Source organism: Pseudophryne corroboree, chromosome 1 (assembly GCF_028390025.1).
Source record: "Pseudophryne corroboree isolate aPseCor3 chromosome 1, aPseCor3.hap2, whole genome shotgun sequence".
NCBI lineage: Eukaryota > Metazoa > Chordata > Amphibia > Anura > Myobatrachidae > Pseudophryne > Pseudophryne corroboree.
This window is the reverse complement of record NC_086444.1, coordinates 1,115,008,687-1,115,027,353: the sequence shown is the minus strand read 5'-3', so window position 1 is coordinate 1,115,027,353 and position 18,667 is coordinate 1,115,008,687. Positions and strand designations below refer to the sequence as shown.

Here is an 18,667-nt window from a genome sequence, read left to right as displayed (position 1 = left end):
TTTAAATATGCTGCAGCATCCCTGATATGACCCAGAGTCAAAAGCACGCTATCCCTGTCTAGGGTATCCATTTCAGATGACAAGTTATCTGCCCACTTTTCTATAGCGCTACTCACCCATGCCGATGCAACGGCAGGCTTGAGTAGCGAACCCGTAGTGAGACGGGAGCGCCACCTTTTTGGATAAACGCGATAAAGCCTTGTCTACCGTGGGGGTTGACTCCCATTTTTCCCTGTCCCCAAAAGGAAACGGGTATGCCACTGGAATTCTTTTGGGAACCTGTACCTTCTTGTCAGGATTTTCCCAAGCCTTTTCAAATAGAGCGTTTAGTTCATGAGAGGGAGGAAACGTTACCTCAGGTTTCTTTCCTTTAAACATACAGACCCTTGTATCAGGAACAGCAGGGTCCTCTGTTATATGCAATACTTCCTTTATTGCCACAATCATGTATTGAATGCTCTTAGCCAGTTTAGGATTCAATCTGGCATCACTATAGTCGACACTGGAATCAGAGTCCGTGTCGGTATCCGTATCTGCTATCTGGGCAAATGCACGCTTCTGTGACCCCGGAGGGGTCTGAGCTTGTGACAATGCATCCTCCATGGACTTTATCCAATCTTTTAGTCAACCGCTCCACATTTGCATTCAGCACACTTAACATATTTACCCAATCATCCGTCGGTGGAGCCGACACGGTCACGCTCAGTCTTTTCTGTCCACACTCCAGCCTCCTCCTGGGAAGAGCACTCAGCCTCAGACATGTCGACACACACGTACAGACACCGACAACCACACTGGGGCTGTAGGAGACAGACCCACAACAAAGCCTGTTAGAGAGACACAGAGGAAGTTCTGCCAGCTCACACCCAGCGCCTATCCCGGTTCTGAAGCGAGTACAATACTGCCCAGACCTGCTAGCGCTTTTATACTTAAATAATTAGCACCAAATCTCTTGTGGTACCTCAACTAGCCGTCTTCTGCCGTCACTGAAGTCTTCTGATCTTCATATACTCACCCGGCTTCTGACTTCTGGCTCCAAGGGGGATGACGGCGCGGCTCCGGGACCGAGCAGCTAGGCGTACCGTAGTGATCGGACCCTCTGGAGCTAATGGTGTCCAGTAGCCGGAGAAGAAGAGCCTTGAAACTCAGAGAAGTAGGTCTGCTTCTCCCACCTCGGTCCCACGATGCAGGGAGCCTGTAGCCAACAGGTCTCTCTGAAAATAAAAAACCTAAGTCTTTTTCTGAGAAACTCTGGAGAGCTCCTCAGTGTGCATCCAGTCTCACTGGGCACAGAATCTAACTGGAGTCTGGAGGAGGGGCATAGAGGGAGGAGCCAGTTCACACCCATTCAAAGTCTTATAGTGTGCCCATGTCTCCTGTGGATCCCGTTTATACCCCATGGTTCTTGAAGCATCTCCAGCATCCTCTAGGACGTATGAGAAAAGTATTTTTTTAAATAGTGTTAAACATTATATTATGCACATCTGCAAAATGCATCTCCTCATCAAAAACGGTGGGACAGGGTGGGACGGCGCAGTCGCATGAGATCTGACCATGCCAGTTAAGTGATTAAGAGAAGGACCGCATTCTGCACGGCTTGGAGAGGCTCAGCCACAGCGGGTGTCCAGGGCTGTATGCAGTACTGAGGCTAGCTGTGTAAGGACACACCTGTAACTGTTATCTTTGAATTCAGTTATACAATCTATTGGGGATGCTACCAAATAGTCTCTATAAAAGTCTATCATATTTATTCAGATAAAAAGAAAGAATATTTACTATATCAGACAGCTAATATGCAGAATGCCTAAAGTCTACTCCTTCATCCTACAAGTACTGTACGTTCTACATTAAACGTGCTCACTAAGAAAGAAAACCAAATAGCGCCCAGAATGGGGGCTGTACCCTCATGTCATACCTGTTTCCCGGTGCTGCGCACAGCTCTGCGTAGTATTTTATTTTTGGCTCGGTGCCGCTGGTTCTCATAGTGGCCACTCCTCCATTGGCGAAGGTGAAAGTGATCATCTGGCTGCTCTTACTGGTTGGGAGAATCTGTTGGCAAGACAACAAGAAGTCATGCGTGCGCTGTGGTAAGATGGCGATTCCCTATCTGTATGCTTATTTTGGTAGCTTAATCAATATGGGCCTTATTCAGATCTGGCCGCAGCAGCGGCCCACAGTGCAGTTTACCTGCATCGGCAAACTGCGCACGCACAGTGGCCGCATTGCACTTACACGACCTTACACATTACAGCCGCTTCTTGGAACGATGTGGCCACAGTGCGATTGACAGCGGAGAGCGTTTGACGTGGCATTGGGGGGGGGGGGGGGGGGGAGGGGTTGGTTTGGGACGTTCTGGGAGCATTTTTTTTAATTGAAGCGGCTGCGTGTGACATCACGGAGCCTCTCCGATTAAAAAAATGTTGGCGCCCGCCTGACCAGGGGTCACCCTTAGTTCGATGCTTCCGCAATGTAATTGCGTACACATTGTGATGTGGCGCTACACATGCTGGGCGGCCCTCAGCATGTGAGGAGATGGACGCGTATGCAGGGAACTACGTCCACCTCTGAATAAGGTCCTATAAGCGCACATTTTCCCCAGTCCTACACTACAAGAGATCCGCCAGAATACAGCGGTGTTTACGCATGCACGCAACACTGCACAGCCTTTAATTCATTCAACGTGGCCTGGACTCACCTTCGCTAAACCTAGCCTATGTGCAAACACCCCATTACCACCCACTTACGCCCAAATAGCTGCAAGCAGAGGTGCGACTGTGGAACGTAAGGACAATACACTATGTAACTCACAGCTTTCTTGTCAGGCTGGTTGCTGTCGTATCCGGTGGTTAAGTCTCGCACTCCAGTAACCTTGAATTTACCGCACATCTTGGGATAGTCAGTGCCGCCGTCGTAGTTTCGCAGGTTGTCAAACAGGTTTCTGATTGTAGTTTGATCGTAGCATAGGAAATAGGAATTCCTGCTAATGTGGTAGCCATACCTATAAGGAGAGCGAGGAATAACGTAGTGTAAGACGGAGAGCATAGACACAGGCTAACGTGCAATGGGAACCTCAGCACAAAGCGTGATGACCTATTATACTCTTGTTCCTGGCTGTGCACTTTGTACATGTATATGAGCACCCCTATGACGTACATGCCTCCCTGATGCAGTGGGTGATCTGATTACTAAAATCTGTCTGGGTGAGGTCTGGGTGAGAAATTGGATAAAGAGCCTGATCTGTTAGCTTTAACAACAGTCTTTCCAGTGTGACCATACACGCACTTATCTGCGCCTAAAGCGTTGTACAGGTGTACAAAAGCTTGCTGCAGGAGCCAATGAGGTGCACGCAGTCCCAGGCACAGCTGCGATTTTGTTCGCAGTGAACTAGTGCTAATGACTCAGACGCTGTCTTGTGCACAGAGACACTCACTGCCGGCATCCCACACCGCCACTCACGCACATAAGCGGAAGCACCGGGAACAATGATCGTTTGGATCATTGGGCTGCTGAGCTACCCTAGGCTGTCTTGTAGGCAGAGCAGTTCATGTAAGATGCAGGGACATCGCCAGCTGTGAACAAATTCACAGAACACACAGAAAACGGTCCCAACATTCCTGAGTTTTTATATCCACTCCCCATTACCTCCCCATGCACCGACTACCTATCACTCACTTTGCGAATATACATCCTCCTGTGTGTCTGCAATTGCTAATTATTCGCTGCGCATGCGCAGTGCAGCTTTGGCACATGGGCAGATGCAAATAAAAAAAAAAAAAGTTCCACTTCGTCCGACATCAACACTGCACGCACCTCAATCAGGCCCAGCATCCACCACGGTTGTGCTCTGAAAAAGCTCTATGTTGTAAGTTAAATAGTACTGACATTTCCTTATGTGCCAGGTGCAGGAAATGCACTCCACTGGTTTTACCTATGGCCAAACTTCTCTGACCACTGCCGCAGAATCTTACATGCGCCAGAATAAGCACATGTCCCATAATGCACTGCAATCTACACATTTCTACAACTTACCGCATGTTGTGTTGCTGCAGTTTTAAATAGTGTAGAGAATTAGAGTTGGGAGGGGTGTGTCCTAGCTGAACTTTAAATTGTGTAGAAAATAAACTGTCCAATATTAGGGGGCTACATGCAAAAGCAGCTATTATTTACCCTGCAGGCAAAAGCAACACATGTATTTGCAACCTTTGCAGTGCAACATGCCTCACCCAGGTGCAAATCTGCTCATATGTTCGCCAGAATCAGCCCTGTAGTGAGCACTAGATTTTTTTGTCCATAGATTTTATCAGGTTACATAGTATTTCCTGACTTGTTACTAAATATTGCTGCTAATACAGATAGTTTTGTTGCTTTTCAATAATTAAAGTTCAGTAATTCAATTGCTGTTAAATGGTAAAAAAGAGTATTATAAATCCAATAACACGACTAATTATTCTGCTTGTGTGTTATTGGGTAATTAGCGTAACATTAAATGTAAGCAGGCCACCCCGAAAAAAACATAAAATGTCTAAATTTGAGTGTTATCATCATTAAACAATTTTTTATTGTTTGTGCATTCAATTAAGAAACATAGAAATATTATTTTATTTTCATTTAAACGATATATTGGTGGCTTAGATTTGCCCAAAGAGCGCTTACTTGTTAAAGATGACCGCCAGCTGCTGGGACAGGGTTAGGCTCTTGGTTGCTAGGTAACTGGCCATTTCTGCAGCTATGACAGCAGCACTTACTCCATCTTTGTCCAAAACAAAAGGGCAGCACATGTAACCTGTAACAAGGAACAAACAGCACACTCACTGGGGAGCTGTCACGGACTACAGAAGCTGAGAACAGTACAATGATACAAAACAAGCGTGAAATAGTACACGTGCCAATTTATAGAACACAAAAAAGAAGTTACTATATAGATCCATCCCACATAGTGACGAAGACAAGGGGAGACCAATACACCTGACTATTTATTTCACTGCAACTGTTCAGGATATGCACTCTCTCCCTACCACTGCGTACAGTGCAAAGCATTTCCGCAATACGGACTTTGCTATCTTTGTTCAGAACTTCAAAACCTCAAATAGTGGATTGTGGTGGAAAGTGAAAGGACACATCTGATTTGCTGCTGTGGGTTACACCACCTTTTTTGCATTGTTTGGCAGCAACAAAGGGTCTGTTTAAATGCATAGTTGCCAACAGCAATTACACTAGGCAACGTAGGTGGTATGCTAAATCCACTGTATTGTAATATAGCAATTTTTCCGGTAGTGACTCCTTTGGACTCTCTCTCTCTAAAACCTCAGAAAACAGACATATTAACCATGGGCTAGCGGCTGTTCCACTATGGACCTTACTCAGAGATGAACGCAGATGGCTTCATAAGCAGCTAGATCTGCGTTCATCTCCTCACATGCTGGGGGCCGCCCAGCATGTGTGAGGCAGGCCACCTCCCGATGCGTCCGCACTGGAACTAAGGTTGACCTTCCAGAAAACAACCTGCCCCCCCCCCCCCAATGGCCTCCGCTGTCAATCACACTGCGACCACCTGGATGCGGTTGCTGTGTGCGAGTGCGCGGCTGCGTCCAGGTCTGAATCAGCGCCTGTGTGTGAAGGAAGGCTTGCTGCATTCTCCTCCTGCTGGAACCACCACTGCGCAGTTTGGAATGAAGTCTGGCTGAGTAAGCTCTAATATGAAACATCTGCTGTTAATCATCATGATTTACGCAAACTATATCGTACTATATCTAGTCTCACCTATTGCTTCCTCAAATGCAAAAAGTACAGTTTTTCCTTGGTCAATGTGTTCTTTTGCTCTATTTCCCATCCATTTAAATCCAGTCAGTGTTTCCTACAGTGAGAAAATGAACATGGATATTAGTATTTCTGGCACAATGACGTATACTCAGTACAGGACAGAGAAGACGACGGTTACAGCGTACCTCGAAGTGGAAGCCTTCCTGCACAGCGATGGCCCGGAGGATCTTGGAGGAGACGGTGCTGGCCAGCATGTAGACGTTCTTCACAGCACCTGGCTCTGGGTTCTGCTCTTTCCAGCAGGTAAAGATCCACCAGCCTAGAAGTGCACCAAGCTCGTTGCCGGAGAACACTTTCCACTCACCGCTGAATGATCAATGCAATAAGAACAGGTCAGCCCCGAGGATGGGTCAGTCCCGGGCACTGTGCCCAGATTACTGCAGGCTACTAATATAAATGTACTAGATAACATTTACTCATTATTCTAGATCTTCAAAGATTACATTCAGACGACATACAATATTCATGCTGAATAGCTAGCACACACGGAGGACTTACTACCTACCTAATGGGAGAACTACTTACATAGCTGTAACGCTCAGTCAGTCACAGGGCCAACACATTACTACCAGCTCCCTCTTCTGTGCATGTTGCTCCTGGTTGCCAGGAAAACAAAGACTGTAACTGAGTAGCGCCCTGAGCGGACTGATGGGACGGACAGTCCCTGGTCGAGGGGGAGCTTTATCAGACCTTCTAAAGAGAACAATCAGATGTGATGCCCATAATAACCAGATAATAATAATAATAATAATAATAATAATAATAATAATAATAATAATAATATTCTAGCTATCCTTTATTTAATACATTCTATAACATAATCTGATTACTATGGGCAACAGCTCTGACTGTCCTCTTTAGAAGGTTTGATAAATCCCCATCGATATTACTAAAGCTGGTGTATGCTGGATTCTGGTGACCAGGAGCAGGAGGGAAGAGGCAGCCACTAATGTGCTGCACCTACAATGAACATGTAAGTAAATAGTAAGACAGTAAGAAAAGATCAGCTGTCTCTTAACAGATTGTGGTCAAATAACGCAAGTTCACTACCAACAATAACACATTTCATATTGATTCATGTGAAGTGAAATGCATAGAAAACAGATAAGAGATTTATATACGGTAAGTCTGCCTTGTTTATACATAAAATCAATAACACATATGGGACTGGATAACTGTTTAAAGCAAAGGTCAAACAAGGGTTACTCTCAAGGTCAAATGGGACTTGTAGTACCACAAGTACAGGACAACCACAGATGCGCTTTGCCTGGTGAACAACAACTGATGAATAACTGTGGTGTTTCCCAGTAATGTATGCATCATCATTTTCAGGCTGCTTCAGGCGCTTGCATAAAAAGTCATTCATCTTCTCTTCATGAATTGATTTGATAGTCCCTGCGGGCCATTCAGATTGATTAAACACCTGCCCGCTAAAACATGGACTCATTTTGGCGTGATGTAGCATCACCATGACAACCAGGAAGGCAACAATCACGCCCATAATTCAAATCAATCAATGCCACGTTGTAGGATAAGGGCAGTAAAGGAAATATACCTGGAGTATATGACTGGAAGCTGCACAGCAAGAGCTAGTGCCCAGTACCGTAGATCGGGCTGCTGCAGTTATGTTCTAGATTAAGTTGCGCATACCGGGAGAATGACGATCATATTAACAGATGACAAATAGAATTTTCTAGAATGTTTTATAGAATAACTTGCTGTTTTACCACTATTATATATGGTTTTCAGGCCTGTTAAAGTTTGTTTGCACTTTTATTACGGCCCAATAAATACGTATACAGCTATTAGAAGATTAAAATTAGTATACAGTGTGTGTTTCTATAGTATATTTGGGATAGTGTGTATGTAGTTAGCCGACACCATTTAGAAGTATTAATAGGAAATCCTTTTCTCCTAGTCCGTAGAGGATGCTGGGGACTCCAAAAGGACCATGGGGTATAGACGGGATCCGCAGGAGACATGGGCACACTAAAAAGACTTTGACTAGGTGTGAACTGGCTCCTCCCTGTATGCCCCTCCTCCAGACCTCAGTTATAGGAACTGTGCCCAGGAGAGACAGACATTTCGAGGAAGGGATTTTTGTTAAACTAAGGGCGAGAAACATACCAGCTCACACCACAAACATACCGTACAACTGGATCAGCAGGAAACCAGATAACAGTATGAACTAACAACAGCAACAAGCTGAATATAACTGATATACAAACCTTGTGTAACCGAAAATAACCAGTATCAATACAACTGCAAGGAACAGTCCGCACTGGGATGGGCACCCAGCATTCTCTACGGTCTAGGAGAAAAGGATTTACCGGTAGGTATTAAAATCCTATTTTCTCTTACGTCCTAGAGGATGCTGGGGACTCCAAAAGGACCATGGGGTCTATACCAAAGCTCCAGACCGGGCGGGAGAGTGCGGACGACTCTGCAGCACCGATTGAGCAAACATGAGGTCCTCATCAGCCGGGGTTATCAAACTGTTAGAACTTAGCAAAAGTGTTTAAACCCGACCATGTAGCTGCTCGGCAAAGTCGAAGTGCCGAGACCCCTCGGCCGCCGCCCAAGATGAGCCCACCTTACTGGTAGAATGGGCCTTTACTGACTACGGCAACGGTAGCCCAGCCGAAGAATGAGCGTGCTGAATCGTATTACAAATCCATCGTGCAATAGTCTGCTTAGAAGCAGAATTTCCAATCTTGTTGGAAGCATACAGGACAAACAGAGCCTCTGTTTTCCTAGTAAGAGCCATTCTGGCGACATAAATTTTCAAAGCTCTTACAACATCAAGAGATTTTGGGACTGCCACAGCATCCATAGCCACAGGTACCACAACAGGTTGATTTATGTGAAACGAAGAAACCACCTTCGGCAGAAATTGTTGACGAGTCCTCAATTCCGCTCTATCCACATGAAAAATCAAATATGGGCTCTAGTGAGACAAAGCCGCCAATTCGGACACTCGTCTGGCAGTCGCCAAAGCCAAAAGCATGACCACTTTCCAAGTGAGAAACTTTAACTCAACCTTACGCAAAGGTTCAAACCAGTGAGACATAAGAAACTGCAACACTACTTCAAGATCCCACGGTGCCACGGGTGCCACAAATGGAGGATGGATATTCAGCACTCCCTTCACGAAAGTCTGAACCTCAGGAAGGATGGCCAATTCTTTTTGAAAGAAAATAGATAAAGCCGAAATCTGCACTTTGATGGAACCCAATTTCAGGCCTGCATCCACGCCTGCCTGCAAAAAGTGGAGGAAACGACCCAAGTGAACTCCTCCGCAGGAGCTGCTTTGGTTTCACACCACGACACATACTTTCTCCAAATACGGTGATAATGTTTTGCCATGACCTCCTTCCTAGCCTTAAGGAGAGTGGGGATGACCTCCCCGGGAATACACTTCCGAGCTAAGATTTGGCGTTCAACTTCCACGCCGTCAAACGCAGCCGTGGTAAGTCCAGAAACACGCAGGGCCCCTGCAGTAACAGGTCCTCTCTTAGAGGAAGCGGCCAGGGATCTTCCACTAGTAATTCCTGAAGAACCGGATACCAGGCCCTCCGTGGCCAATTTGGAGCGACGAGTATAGCCTGAACCCTTTTTCGTCTTATGATCCTCAACACCTTCGGAATGAGAGGAAGCGGAGGGAACACATACACCGAATGAAACACCCACGGAGTTACCAGGGCGTCCACCGCACAGGCTTGGGGGTCCCTCGACCTGGAACAATACTTCGGAAGCTTCTTGTTGAGGCGAGACGCCATCATGTCTATCAGAGGAATTCCCCAACGCCTTGTCACTTCTGCAAATACCTCTTGATGAAGAGCCCACTCTCCTGGATGGAGATCGTGTCTGCTGAGGAAGTCTGCTTCCCAGTTGTCCATGCCCGGGAGGAAGACTGCTGACAGAGCGCTCACGTGCTGTTCTGCCCAGCGGAGAATTCTTGTGGCTTCCGCCACTGCCGCCATGCTCCTTGTTCCGCCTTTGCAGTTTACGTACGCCACCGCTGTTATGTTGTCCGACTGGATCAGGACAGGGAGACCCTGAAGAAGGTTCTTCGCTTGCAGGAGGCCGTTGTATATGGCTCTTAACTCGAGAACATTTATGTGGAGACAAGATTCCTGGCTTGACCATTTTCCCTGGAAACTTCTTCCCTGCGTGACTGCGCCCCAGCCTCGGAGACTTGCATCTGTGGTCAGCAGTACCCAGTCCTGGATTCCGAATCGGCGTCCCTCTAGAAGGTGAGAACCTTGCAGCCACCACAGGAGAGAAATCCTGGCCCTGGAAGATAGACTTATTTTCCGATGCATGTGCAGGTGAGACCCGGACCATTTGTTCAGCAGATCCCACTGAAACACCCGGGCATGAAACCTGCCAAACGGAATGGCCTTGTAAGATTCAACCATCTTCCCTAGCACTCGAGTGCATTGCTGAATCGACACTCTTGTCGGTCTCAGAAGCTCCTTGACCATGGTCTGTATTTCCAGAGCTTTGTCCTCCGGAAGAAACACTCTCTGTAGCTCCGTGTCTAGGATCATGCCCAGGAAGGGCAGCCGAGTTGTCGGGATCAACTGAGACTTTGGCAAATTTAGAATCCAACCGTAATGTCGCAGAACCGACAGGGAGAGTTCCACATTTCTTAGCAACTGTTCTTTTGATCTCGCCTTTATCAGGAGATCGTCCAAGTACGGGATAATTGTGACCCCCTTGCTTGCGAAGGAGTACCATCATTTCCGCCATAACCTTGGTGAAAACCCTCGGGGCCGTGGAAAGCCCAAACGGCAACGTCTGAAATTGGTAATGACAATCCTGCACCGCAAATCTCAGGAAGGCCTGATGAGGAGGATATATCGGGACGTGTAAGTAGGCATCCTTTATGTCGACTGACGCCATAAAATCCCCCCCTTCTAGGCTGGAGATCACAGCTCGAAGAGATTCCATCTTGAACTTGAAAGTTTTCAAGTATGGGTTGAGGGATTTTAGGTTCACAATCGGTCTGACCGAGCCGTCCGGCTTCGGCACAACAAAGAGGCTCGAATAGAACCCTTCCCCCCGTTGGGACGGGGGAACCGGCACAACGACCCTCTGTTGACACAGCTTTTGTATCGCAGCATCTACTACTACTCTTTCTGGAAGAGAAACTGGAAGGGTCGACTTGAAAAAGCGGTGGGGGGGGGAGACCCAGCGTCATGCGGTGGACTTGGTTGAGGCGGGGGAGGACTTTTGGTCCTGGGCGCCTGACACGGCAGGCGACCTTTTTCCCCTTCCTCTACCCTTTGAAGCGAGGAAGGACGAGCCCTTTCCTTTTTTTGTATTTATTAGGCAGATAGGACTGCATCTGCTGATGGGGCGCCTTTTTCTGCTGTGAGGGAACACAAGGAAGAAAAGATGACTTACCCGCAGTAGCGGTAGACACCAGGTCAGCAAGGCCGTCACCAAACAAGACACTACCTTTAAAGGGGAGAGCTTCCATATTTTTCTTCGAGTCGGCATCAGCATTCCATTGATGAATCCACAGCGCCCTCCTGGCCGAGACCGCCATGGCATTGGCTCTTGATCCCAAGAGGCCAACATCCCTCGCTGCATCCTTTAGGTAACCTGCAGCGTCCTTGATATAACCAAGTCAAAAGAATGTTATCCTTATCAAGGGTATCATATCAGAAGCCAAATTATCAGCCCACTTAGCAATAGCACTACTCACCCATACCGACGCCACAGCAGGTCTGAGCAATGCACCAGTATTAACGAAAATGGCCTTCAATGTCGTCTCCAGCTTGCGATCCGCCGGATCCTTGAGAGCAGCCGTGTGAGGGGACGGAAGCGCCACCTTCTTGGACAATCGGGATAGAGCCTTGTCAACATTGGGAGACGACTCCCATTTCTCCTGGTCATCAGAGGGGAAAGGATATGCCATAAAAATTATCTTGGGAATCTGCCACCTTTTGTCCGGCGACTCCCAAACCTTTTCACAAAGAGCGTTCATTTCATGAGAGGGGGGAAACTTCACCTCAGGCTTTTTCCCTTTAAATAAGCAAACCCTTGTGTCTGGAACAGCAGGTTCCTCAGAGATATGCGAAACATCTTTAATAGCCACAATCATGTACCGAATACTCCTAACTACCCTTGGGTGTAAAGTAGCCTCATTGAAATCGACATCGGAATTAGAGTCCGTATCGGTATCTGTATCTGCCGTCTATTTATTATTTATTTATTAACAGTTTCTTATATAGCGCAGCAAATTCCGTTATGCTTTACAATTTGAAATAACAATAACAAACTGGGTGATAACAGTCATAGAGGTAGGAAGGCCCTGCTAGCAAGCTTACAATCTATAGGGAAATAGCACCTTTCCTTGTGTACATATGCCTATCTATTGCATAGAATGAGAAGACGTGAGGATATGTGTGGACTGTACAGAGTGGATGCAATTTGATAGGAAGGTTTATGAAAGTTATGTGTGCGGTTCTGGAATTTGATACGCTTGCCTGAAGAGGTGAGTTTTCAGGGAACGCTTGAAGGTTTGGAGACTAGAGGAGAGTCTTATTGTGCGTGGTAGGGCATTCCACAAAGTGGGTGCAGCCCGATGAAAGTCCTGCAGTAGTGAGTGGGAGCGAGTAATGAGTGTGGATGAGAGACGCAGGTCTTGTGAAGAGCGAAGAGGTCGGGTTGGAAGATATTTTGTGATAAGCAAAGTGATGTATGTTGGTGTAGTTTGGTTAATGGCCTTGTGTGTGAGTAAAAGTATTTTATATTGAATGCGGTAGAGTACAGGTAACCAATGGAGGGACTGATAGAGTGGATCTGCAGACGATGAACGTCTAGCGAGGAAGATAAGCCTCGCCGCTGCATTCAGAATGGATTGTAGTGGTGAGAGTCTCGTTTTGGGAAGACCAGTTAGGAGACTATTGCCATCTGGGGAAATGAACGTTTTTGTGACTCTGAGGGGGTCTGTACCTGAGACAAAGCGTCCTCCATGGATTTCCTCCATGTTTGTGTCTGAGAATAAGATTTATCCAGCCTCTTAGACAATAAAACCACATTAGCATTCAGTGTACTCAACATGTTTACCCAATCAGCAGTTGGCTGTGCCGACAGAGTCATTCCCAAATCCTTTTCTGCGCCCCCAGTAACTTCCTCCGGGGAGGAACACTCAGCCTCAGACATGTCGACACGTAGTACCGACAAACCCACACTGGCCAAATCAAGGGGACAGACCCACAGGGAAGCCTGCAGAGAGAAACACAGAGGGAGTATGCCAGCTCACACCCCAGCGCCCATATACTACGAATCAATAATATATGTGGTTTGCGCTGCCATATAAAGATAAAAAGCACCAAATTGCATGTGCCCCCCCCCCCTCCCACCGTTTTGCTCTCTTGTTACTTGAAAGGAGCTTGGAGGTCCGGGCCAGCGTCTCTGCAGCGGCTGAGGAGAGAGAAAATTGCGCTGTTAAGCTGTGCGGCTAAGCCCCGCCCCTTCCCGGCGCGCTGTCGTCCCGCTCAAATTTGAAATTTTTAAACTGGCGGGGGTATTGTATACGGTGCCCGGGCACCGTAAATGCCTTCTGCCAGGTAAATTGACCCTCAGTAACTGCTGCCCAGGGCGCTCCCCCCCAGCGCCCTGCACCCTGTAAGTGCTGTTGGTGATGTGTGTGGGAGCATGGAACGCAGCGCTACCATTGCGCTGTACCGTTGCTGAAGTCTACTGCTGTCTGATGTCTTCTGTTCTTCTAATACTCACCCGGCTTCTTTCTTCTGGCTTCTGTGAGGGGGGTGACGGCGCGGCTCCGGGAACAAGCAGCTAGGCGAACCAAGTGATCGAACCCTCTGGAGCTAATGGTGTCCAGTAGCCTAAGCAGAGCCCTTAACTAAAAAGAAGTAGGTCTGACTTCTCTCCCCTCAGTCCCACGATGCAGGGAGCCTGTAGCCAGCAGGTCTCCCTGAAAATAAAAAAGCCTAACATAAGTCTTTTCCAGAGAAACTCAGTAGAGCTCCCCTAGTTGTGTCCAGTCACTCCTGGGCAAAGAGTCTAACCGAGGTCTGGAGGAGGGGCATAGAGGGAGGAGCCAGTTCACACCCAGTCAAAGTCTTTTTAGTGTGCCCATGTCTCCTGCGGATCCCGTCTATACCCCATGGTCCTTTTGGAGTCCCCAGCATCCTCTAGGACGTAAGAGAAATGTGTGTGTAAGCAGATCTGTAAACCATTATAGAGACCGCAGGAAACATATTTGATCCTTTCAGATAAACCGCACAGATATCCAATTTACTGTATTTCAAAAAATAGTGTGAAATTTGTATCACAATTTATTAGCGGTTAATTTACTGCAAGTGTATGGTTCCATTTGGTTGCTATAATCACATATAGCTGATAAGAAGCATCCCTTAATAGATAGTAGACAATTAATGCTTTGGTGTCTTAGGAATGTCTGCTGAATAGCATCTGTATATAAATGTCCTGTAGCATCAGTTTGTTGGCCCTACAAAGGCTGAATACACTAGTAGCGAATGTTAGTTGTTTGCTCTCAGCTGATAAAAATTACTTTGATTGATATAATACAACTAGTATATTTTGACGATGGGTTGAGAGAACCTCCCCTCCTTACCCCTTCTGTCTCCCCACAGCGGTATCCATTAGTGCCCAAGTAACACAAATAATTGCATAGGACATAGGGGGTAATTCTGAGTTGATCGCAGCAGCAAGAAAGTTAGCAATTGGGCAAAACAATGTGCACTGCAGGTGTGGCAGATATAACATTTGCAGAGAGAGGTAGATTTGGGTGGGTTATTTTATTTCTGTGCAGGGTCAATACTGGCTGCTTTATTTTTACACTGCAAATTAGATTGCAGATTGAACACACCTCACCCAAATCTAACTCTCTCTGCAAATGTTATATCTGCCCCCCCTGCAGTGCACATGGTTTTGCCCAATTGCTAAAAAATTTCCTGCTGCGATCAACTTGGAATTACCCCCATAGTGTATATATTTTTATATTTCACCTTTACGTTCAGATAGATTTTCATTTTAAATGAAAGCAATGAAGACTGAATAGTTTTTAATATTATGTCATCTGTTTTCCAGCCACTTTCCCTTCCTAATACGTAGTGCTGGGTTTATCTAGTTCTTTGTAATTAACTCTATAGTTATTTTACAATGCTAATTCATTTGATTCTCTATTACAGTAAAGGGACCCAACAAAACAGAATACTTTTTTCCTGTTTGAGGTGTGAATTATATTGCTTGGGGCACCTTGGGCCCAGTAATAATGACATGGATTGTATACTTTACATCAAGTTTTGTGTATTTTAAGCTATGCATTAATAGAGGAAATGTATTGTTACATCAGAATCAGTGTGAAGTGTCTTACAATAGCATAGACCATTATAATTACAGTCTAATTATGGCGCTGGCACACCACTTATTTGCACTCCAGTACAGCAAATTATAATATATCAACTCAAAAAGGAATCCGATTCTTTCCTCTGCCTACAGTAGAGGAACATAGGTATCATTTAGGAGAACTGCTGCTAAAAAGCTGTAATAATCCACAGTAATCAGCAATCACATATTTGCTTTCACTTTATAAACTGTCCTAGAGAAACATCTGTATGTGATTACTCTGACTGCACCTTTTTGGCACAATTACCTGTGACCCACAATTCGTAAATACAGCAATATATTTACAACTTTTATCATGTAATGCGCACTCATTAGCCACAGTGAGACCTAATCAAATATACCACCCATTTATTGGGGAGACTTAGTACGATGAGGTATAGATGGGATCCAAAGGAGCCGCTGCACTTTAAATTTCTTCACTGGGTGTGCTGACTCCTCCCCTCTATGCCCCCTCCCGCAGGCAGTTATAGGTAGAACAGTGCCCGAAAGAGAAAGGACATATATGAGAGAAGAAACATAACAATGAGTGGTGAACTGTATACACCAGCACACCACTAACATACAACCAGCAACGACTGGTAACAACAACAGCCCAACAGGTAACCATATAAAGAGAACCTGCAGAAAAGCCAACGCACTGAGGCGGTCGCCCAATATCCCTTATGGATTACGAGAAAAGGATTTACCGGTAGGTAATTAAAATCCTATTTTCTCTAGCATCCATAAGGGATATTGGGGAGACTTAGTATGATGGGGACATCCCAAAGCTTCCAGGACGGGCGGGAACGTGCGGAGACTGCTGCAGCACCGCCTGCCCAAACTGGGTATCCTCTTTGGCCAGGGTATCGAACTTGTAGAACTTAACAAAAGTGTTCTTCCCCGACCAGGTAGCAGCTCGGCATAGTTGCAAGGCCGAGACTCCACAGGCAGCCACCCAAGAAGAGCCCACTGATCTTGTAGAGTGGGCCTTCAGAGACTTAGGAACAGGTAAGGCTGCAGACACATAGGCCTGTTGGATAGTAAGCCTAAGCCAACGAGCAATGGACTGCTTGGAAGCAGGACAACCCTTTTTCTGCACATCATAGAGCATGAACAAGGAATCAGTCTCTCTCACCCGAGCCGCTCGCTTGACATAGATTTTCAAGGCTCGCACAGCATCCAATGCTTCCGGAGGAGCAGAAGTGCCAGAACTGGATGGAACCACAATAGGCTGATTCAAGTGGAACGCAGAGACATCCTTCGGCAGGAACTCTGTTCTCGTAAAAGTCCAAGTAGGGACTTTTATACGGTAAGCCCCCCAATTCTGAGATAAGTCTAGCAGAAGCCAGGGCCATTAACATCACCGTCATCCACGTGAGGTACTTCTTTTACAGTCATCAGAGGTTCAAACCACGAGGACTGTAGAAACTCCAACACCACAGTCAAATCCCAGGGTGCCGTAGGCGGCACAAAAGGAGGTTGTATGTGGAGCACCCCTTGCAAGAAGGTCTGAACTTCTAGCAACACTGCCAATTTCTTCTGAAAGAAAATTGAGAGAGCTGAAATCTGGACCTTAACGGAACCCAAACGTAAGCCCTTATCCACGCCAGCCTGCAGGAAACGTAAGAAACATCCCAAGTGGATACGTGCATTCCTCGTACCAAGAAACATATCTTCTCCAGATATGATGACAGTGCTTTCACGTCACAGGTTACCGGGTCTGAACCATTGTAGCAATAACCTTCTTGGAAAGGCCCTCGTGAGCTAGGATGTTCCGCTCAACCTCCATGCTGTCAAACGAAGTCGCCGTAAGTCCGGGTAGACGAACGGCCCTTGTTGAAGAGCTCTTCTTAGTTGTAGAGGCCAAGGGTCTTCGACGGACATGTCCAGAAGATCCGCGTACTACGCACTCAGAGGCCAATTCGGGGCAATCAGCATTGTCTGAACTCCCTGGTTTCTGATTCGCTTGAGCACATCTACTGCCCTCGCCTGAGCAATACCAGTGAAGCTTCTTGTTGAGTCGAAAAGCCATCATGTCTATTTGTGGGCAACCCCACCGGTTGATGATCTGCTGAAACGCCTGATGGTGGAGCCCCCACTCCCCCAGGTGGAGATCGTGACGACTCAGGAAGTCCGCTTCCCAGTTGTCCACTCCCGGAATAAAGATTGCCGACACTGCTCTTGCATTTCTTTCCGCCCAGAGGAGTATCTTTGACACCTCTCGCATGCAGGGTCTGCTTTTTGTTCCTCCTTGCCGATTGATGTACGCCACTGACGTGGCGTTGTCCGACTGTACTTGGATCGCGTGATCCTTGAGCAGAGGAGAGACCTGAAGCAGAGCATTGTAGATCGCCCTAAGTTCCAGAATGTTGATTGGAACTGAGCCCCTTGGGTGACAGCTCCCCATCCTCTCAGACTCGCATCCGTCGCGAGGAGGATCCAATCCTGTAATCCCAAAACTCCGGCCTTCCAGGAGATTGGAGGACTCTAGCCACCACAGAAGGGAAATCCTGGCCTGAGGTGACAGCCGTATCATCCGGTGGATCTGTAGATGTGATCCGGACCACTTGCTCAGGAGATCCAATTGAAATGTTCTGGCATGGAAGCTCCCATATTGGATCGCCTCGTATGAGACAACCATCTTCCCCAACAATCTTATGCAAATATGGATAGACACTCGAGCAGGTCTGAGCAGCATGCGGACCATCTCTTGAAGCTTTCTCGCTTTGTCCTCCGGGAGGAACACCTTCTGGGCCACAGTATCCAGTAACATTCACAGAAAACAGGAGCCACTGAGTTGGCTCCAGATGGGACTTCTGTAAATTGAGAATCTACCCATGGTGTGACAGAAGCTGGATAGTGTGGTCGATATGTAGCAATAAAAGTTCCCTGGATCTTGCTTTTATCAGGAGATCGTCCAGATAAGGGAACAGATTGACCCCCTGGACCCGGAGCTGGAACATCATCTCCGCCATTACCTTTGTGAATACCCTTGGAGCTGTGGCAGTGCCTGGAACTGGTAGTGATCGTCCAGTAGGGCAAACCTCAGATAAGCCCAATGAGGTGGCCAAATTGGAATATGAAGGTAGGTGTCCTTGATATCCAAGGAAACCATGAATTCCTGTTCTTCCAGGCCTGCAATCACTGCTCTCAAGGATTCCATCTTGAACTTGAAAACCTTTAGGTAAGGGTTCAAGGAGTTTAAATTCAAAATGGGTCTTACTGAACTTTCCAGCTTCTGTACCACAAACAGGTTGGAGTAATAACACTTTCCTTGTTGTGGTATTGGTAATGGAACAATGACGTGGGACTGGACCAACTTTTGGATGGCCAGTTGCAACGTAACTTGCGTAACCTCCAAAGCTGGTAAGCTTGATTTGAAAAATAGTTGGGGAGGAGCACCATCGAACTCCTGCTTGTAGCCCTGAGAAATGAGGTCCTTGACCCAGGTATCCTG

At 46.8% G+C, this 18,667-nt stretch overlaps 1 protein-coding gene across 1 annotated transcript in view; it reads right to left on the bottom strand.

The window, feature by feature from the left end:
* Window positions 1–18,667, bottom strand: part of PGM2 (phosphoglucomutase 2) — a 76,807-nt gene that overhangs the window by 26,483 nt on the left and 31,657 nt on the right. The window contains exons 9-13 of the mRNA XM_063922406.1: window positions 5,946–6,126; window positions 5,761–5,854; window positions 4,654–4,783; window positions 2,809–2,998; window positions 1,916–2,049 (exon numbers count right to left, since the gene is read on the bottom strand). Of these exons, the coding sequence (XP_063778476.1) occupies window positions 1,916–2,049; window positions 2,809–2,998; window positions 4,654–4,783; window positions 5,761–5,854; window positions 5,946–6,126 (729 nt within the window). The remainder of the gene's footprint in view (window positions 1–1,915; window positions 2,050–2,808; window positions 2,999–4,653; window positions 4,784–5,760; window positions 5,855–5,945; window positions 6,127–18,667) is intronic.